The sequence below is a fragment of the Penaeus japonicus genome, unplaced genomic scaffold (genome assembly GCF_977035675.1).
Source record: "Penaeus japonicus unplaced genomic scaffold, GWHDUDI00000001_assembly GWHDUDI00000011, whole genome shotgun sequence".
Classification (NCBI taxonomy): domain Eukaryota; kingdom Metazoa; phylum Arthropoda; class Malacostraca; order Decapoda; family Penaeidae; genus Penaeus; species Penaeus japonicus.
The window spans coordinates 29,167,159-29,173,839 of record NW_028234413.1 but is presented as its reverse complement, the minus strand read 5'-3'; the positions used below and the strand labels follow the sequence as shown (position 1 = coordinate 29,173,839).

Genomic DNA, 6,681 nt, shown 5'->3' with positions numbered 1-6,681 from the left:
CACTCCTTAGTGTTTGATTGAGTGGTGGTGGGCAGTTTGTACTTGGCTCCAGTAGCTAGGAAGTAACATGAGGTACACAGCCAACACAAAGAGCTTTTCCTCTGCACAATGTGAGACACAGCATGAATATTGATTAGTGGTGTTTCAGCCAGACATGCATCAGCTGTGCATGACTCACTTGTACAAGTGAAATTTGGAAAGACTCCTTTGGGGGATTGAAAAAGACATTGTTGGTGAACTGTACATTTCCAGCTATTCTTGTGTACTGTGCTGTACACATGATAGTGTACAGAGATCACTGATAAGAGGGTGTGCACACTTTCTGGTGTTGGTGTAGCTGTTCTTGATATTACACAGACTCCACAGACAACTAGTGTTGAGTGTCACAGATTTAACCTGGCTCTGTATCTTCTACTGCACCATTGGATTTTCCTGCTAACTTCATTAACCACTTTGTTCTCCTTTTATTAAGGTTATTAGATATTATACCAGAAGTTTTCCCTATGTTTATTGGATTCCAAATAAACTTTTATGATATAACTTTTTTAGAAGTAGCATATGCATGCAGAGTGATTTTTTCTATAGCCAAAAGTAAATTTGTTGGAGTGACTTAACCATTGTTATAAGTTTATTAAGGTTAGAATATATTTCTATTGTTCTGTGTCATACTTTTTTCTGTGACTTGGTAAGCTAGTTGTCTGGATTTTGACATTGGTACCATTTTTAGAAGCTCTTAATGGCCTGATAAAAATCAGTAGTAGTTTTATTATTGAGGTAAGGTAGAAAAGTCCATTTGAGGAAGATAAGATAGTGAGTCAAGTTTAGTCAGAGGATTAATGATGAATTAGGAATCATACAGTTAACCCATTCACGACGGGGGCATTCCAGCCTTGCATGTCACAATGCCGGGGCTCTCGAAAGCATAGGCCTAAATGAGTTAAATAAATGACGCCGTATGGCGTCCCGAGCGAACAGGCCTAGAATGCGCAGTACAGTAGTGTACCACCCGTCCAGAGAGGGTTAATAAACAATTAAGATATTAAAAACAACCATATTTAGCATATTCTTCATGCAATCAGAATAACATGTAAATGTTAGAGTCTGGCTTAGTTAATAGATCATAATAGGGTATGTGAGAAGTAGAATTAGAGAGATGATACAAGCAATCATGTGCATTGATAGGAAATTAAGTATCACCTATGAATCAGCCAGGAGTTTAGGAAGTTTGGTATATACTCCATATTTGTCCACTGTCCATTCTAATAATCCCCTCAGAGTGAGATTATTCTTAGAATTTCTGAATAGGTTAGGGATTTGGTATTGGCAGTCCTGGGCCAAGATAAGAATGACGTAAGTATATAGGAACATCTCTTCACTTAAACTTTATGTGTTGAATGGTCGCACAGCAATGTGAAGGCTGGGTGTTAATGGACTGAAAGTAATTACAGTTTCCACACTTTATGTTATGATACTCTTACATGTTTCAGTGGGATAGGGAAGGAATAGGGTATGTTTGATGAGAAGATTTTATTGATAGTAGATAACCAGTTTCATACATGTGTGTGTGTGTGTGTTTGTATGTGTGTGAGTATATCTATATCTATATTTACCTATATCTGTCCATCTTCCTTTATCTATATATATATATATATATATATATATATATATATATATATATATATATATATATATATATATATATATGCATATGCATATGTTCATATGTTCATATGTTCATATGTTTATATACTGATCCATATATTTGTAAATTAAGATGTAGATGTTCCTATATCACACACGCTCACACACACACACACACACACACACACACACACACACACACACACACACACACACACACACACACACACACACACACACACACACACACACACACACACACACACACACACACACACACACACACACACACACACACACACACACACACACAAACACCACACACACACACACACACACACACACACACACACACACACACACACACACACACACACACACACACACACACACATACAGATAGATAAATATATTGAGTTGGTGTTATTATGTTCAGAGTGAATTTGTTGCACAGGATATGTAACAAATACAGTAATCTTCATGTTTGGCCCTTCTTATTACTTTTTTTAAACAAAGATAAATAACTTTAATTAAGAATTGTGATTGAAGCTTTCTAATGTACCATACAACCTATGTATAGATATATAAAACCATGTGCCTGATGGTATACACAAATACATCTCTCTCTCTCTCTCTCTCTCTCTCTCTCTCTCTCTCTCTCTCTCTCTCTCTCTCTCTCTCTCTCTCTCTCTCTCTCTCTCTCTCTCTCTCTCTCTCTCTCTCTCTCTCTCTCTCTCTCTCTCTCTCTCTCTCTCTCTCTCTCTCTCTCTCTCTCTCTCTCTCTCTCTCTTGCTCTCCCTCCCACTCTCCCTCCCTCCATTGCCACCTCGCCCTCTTCTTTCCTCTCCTTCTTCCTTTTCATCTCTTTCCCCCCCTTTTCTCTTTTACCTCTCCTCTCCCCTCTCCTCCCCTTCCTCAGTCTCTCAATTTCTTCTATTTATACCATTCTCTGTACGAATTGTTATAAACAAGCTAGCACTAACTTCTGTGCACAGTTTTTGTAACAACAACTCTTCTACTTATCTAAGTAAAACACACACACACACACACACACACACACACACACACACACACACACACACACACACACACACACACACACACACACACACACACACACACACACACACACACACACACACACACACACACACACACACACACACACACACACACACACACACACACACACACAAAAGAGGACCAGGGGACACACGGCTTTGGTGTAGGACTCTTGGTGCATGGCTGTGTAGCTGTTTGGTGCCACTCAACTCAGGGCACCCGGGGCACTGGTGGTGGAGGCTGTCTAGATGTTTCAAGATCATACAGGGTACATCTCTTGCTCCCATATTCGTGTTTTGCGTCGAGTTTATGAAAGGAAATCATGTCAATGGTTTAATTTTTTTTTTTTTTTTTTTTTTTTTTTGTCTTTTAATGGTTTATTCTGTTTTTTTTTTTGTTTTTTTTATTATTATTATTATTATTGAATAATCATTTAGAGATTGGTTTTGCAATTACTTTTGAAGCAACATTACAAGAGAAAGGTTTATGTGTGGAGGAGATGTTCCCTGGCAAACAAGAGATGGCCACCCAGGTAATGTGGGGGCCTGTCCCACTGATCTGTGTAGATGTAATAACTTCTTTGCTCTCACTAACTGGCAGGATCACCTATTGTGAGCCTTGGCTATTTTGTGATAAGGCTTGTTTCCTTTGATGTTGAATTATGGGAAAACAGCTCTATAGCCATGCTGATAACTGGCAATCGCTGATCTTACCACTTAGACAAGGGGTCTAGTCAGGTGTTAAAAAATGGGTCATATTGATATTCATATTTTTCTGTCTGTCTCTCTTTTTGTTTTTGATTTTTTATATTTTTTTCAATTTTTGTTTTTGTAATGTTCTGTTTTTTTGTATTTTTTTCATGGATACTATCACTAAAAAAGAAAGAAAGAAGGAAAGAAAAATAAGCATGACAAGTGAAGCAAAACACTATTCTGCAAATTTTTCCATGATGCAGAAATTTGCTCACCATAAAAAAAGAGAAAAGAAAAGAAAAAGAGAAAATTTCTTCCTGACAAGACCCTAGAAACCTGAGCCACTTGGTTCTCAGCACACCATTGATTGCCTCTCTGAGTGTTTCTCTCATGTACCTCTGTAAAGTTCTGCGTATATGTAGACTTCACATGCCACACACTTATGTCTTATGCTGTTATTATGCAAGATTGCAAAGTGGATTTTATGTGCCACCTATACAACGGAAAAGAAATACTTTGCCACACCTACATGGTAAAGCCTTTGGTCCAGGGCCTGGCTTTGAGCTTCTTTTGTTTATAATTTTGTGAGAACTAACCAGTGTTTTATCATCACTCTCTTTTCAATGTGTTTGTGTTGGTTTACTTCTTTTTTTTTGTTTAGTACCATTCAAATTGTGTGTTGATAGATAAAAAGAAAAGAATGTCCCTTTTTTTCTCTAAGATTTACAGTATAACTTTGGTAAGCATCTGCCTTATTATATTGATGAATATCTCTACTTCTCTTATTGCAGGACCAAAATGAGTCAGCTGCCATACTAAAGATCAAGGAGAGTATGCAAGAAGAAGCAAAACGATTTGAAAAGGACGTACCACCAGATCATCCAGACTACTTTATGCCGTGACGTGACCCCCTCCCATCCCCACTTTACCCTATGAACTAGCTCTCTCGGCTCCCTACAGAACCTGTGACATGGCAATGGGGTTGACCTCCCCCTCCTCCCCAGCTGCTGAGGATGTGTCAAAGCTTGGTAAAGAGGGCTAAGTGTGAGTGCAGAAATGTGGCAACAGTGTCTGCACATTGACAGTTTGCCACACTAATGGTGATGTGATTCTGTGTGCGGTGGAGTGACGATGGGACAATGGGTCCTCACAAACTCTCGAGGAACTGGCATCTCAGCCCTCAACACAGTTCTCATCAAGTGAATCAAAACGCAGAACTCCAATGATGGAGTGCTATCCTACAGTGGAGTTTGATATAATGTGATTAGAAACACTAGTGATTTACCTTACAAAGTCTGGAAAGGCAGGATAAGCACTATAAGGAAATGACTTCATGTATGACTTCTTGCATAAACTATTTAAAAGAGAAGTGAAAAGATGGCTCTGATTTCTGCTGTTTGATGATAAGTCTGTTGTGTCATTCATTGTGCTTTCTATGTGAATCTTGTAGGAAACAAAATTACTATTAATATTATTTAATATGTTTTCTCAATTTCGCTCATTTAAAACCCAAGAACCATAACCTGAGCAGCAGAGTCAGGAGACTCGGGCAGCCGAGGGTAGGATGGAGATGTAGATATTTTCATAGACCGTCATTGCTCACGGGTGGTGTCCGGACGCCTCAACCGGTCAACCAGCGCTGCCCCGTCTCCTGGCTGGACCCTTGTAGGAGTGCCACAGTCTTCTCTGAGAGAACCCCAGTCCCAGGCACCAGCAGTCCCCCCTCACTACTACCAACATCGCCCTCGGACGTGCTCCTGGGATGGCCCGGGACGTGCCCCTTCCGACCCCAGGGTGAGGGCCCAGAGCCAGCTGGTTCCCCACTCATACAGGGCTCGGCACTCATGTACAAATCCCCCAGCCTGGGACCTTTGGGACCTTGGCACGTGATCTGCCCTCCACATGTGCAAAAGACAGCAATGTCTGTTCTCACTAGTATTACTCAGACTGTTCTGGCCTCAGGCCCAACTCATGTAATATCAGATGGGAAGTCTTTTATTCAGACTACTTTGTGTTAGCTTACCTACTGGACTGGAAGTCATGACCTGTCTCTATTCTGTACAGATCTATCCAAGTGTTGTAGATGTAGGAATAATTTATTATTTGTCATGTCCAAATCTATCTCTTTATCTTTCTTCTAGACTCCCTATGTTAAACCGTTTTAACCACAATGGCCACCTCACCCCCTCTGTCCATGATCCCACACCACCACTATTACCTATTTCACCACCACCACCTCCACCACTATCACCATGAACACCAAAACCACCACCTTGGGCCTTGCAGTGAGAATTACATCACTGCTGCCCACTCAACCAGCGCCAAATGTAAATCACTGAAGTTCGCCAGGGATGCACTACCATCACCAGACTCGACCACCACCTGGGGTGTTGATGTCCTACACCATATACTTATATTTAGAATCATCCTGACTATAATTGTATCTTCACCAAATCTCCGCTATTCTGAGAGAATTTATAACTCAATGAGTGTGATACAGTGACCTGCTGTTAATTTATTGAATACTTGATTCTAATTTCATCTCACAATACCTAGATAGCCACAAAACACTTCATAACCAAGTTGACCTCTATATAGGTTAACTTCTCATATCCTTGGTTGACCTCTCATTATAAAGGTTAACTTCTCATAATACAGGTTGACCTCATTATGCAGGGTAACCTCTCATAAACTAGGTTGACCTTCTTAGTAAAAAAAAAGAAAAAAAAAGAAAAAAAAATCATGGCTTAGGTTAAATCACCATTTCATCAATAACAAAGGGACACATGACCTGATTGATATACTGGCCATGACCCTGGGTGTATGTCGCTCTGGTGGTGCGACCGTGGCCTGGCTCATCTGCTGGGCCTTGCTTGGCCTAGCCTGTCTGCTGGGCCTAGCCTTTTTGCTAGGTCTAGCCTGTTTGCTAGGCTTGGCTCATCTGCTGGGCTCAGCGTGTTTACTGAGCCTGGCTTGTCTGTTCTGACCAAGATCCCCTGTACAGTAGAACATAGCAGATATATTATGTGTAGCAATTTTCAATAAAATGGCTAAGGCAATAAGAGAACCAAAGTTGACTTTATCCTTTTTGGTGGAGAACCAAAATTGGCATTATCCTTTTTTAGTGGAGAAAACAGTTCAAGAGAAGTTAATGTTTTTTTTTATATATTAATTATTATTGTTTTTATGTGATTATGATATGGACAAGTATTCTGAATCATAAGCTTCGGTACCTTAAAGTAGAGCTGTAAATTTTAGTTTGTAGATTTTGAATTAAGATGAAATA

The 6,681-nt window shown here is 39.9% G+C and overlaps 1 protein-coding gene across 26 annotated transcripts in view; it reads left to right on the top strand.

The window, feature by feature from the left end:
* Positions 1-6,467, top strand: part of Ssdp (Sequence-specific single-stranded DNA-binding protein) — a 171,151-nt gene extending 164,684 nt beyond the window's left edge. For 25 of the 26 annotated variants that reach the window (XM_086541817.1, XM_086541811.1, XM_086541815.1 and 22 more), the window contains one exon: positions 4,187-6,467. In XM_086541817.1, coding sequence (XP_086397943.1) covers positions 4,187-4,297 — 111 coding nt within the window. In that variant the 3' untranslated portion in view covers positions 4,298-6,467. The remainder of the gene's footprint in view (positions 1-4,186) is intronic. The other variant, XM_086541801.1, reaches the window with a different exon arrangement.
* The last annotated feature ends 214 nt before the right edge of the window (positions 6,468-6,681 follow it).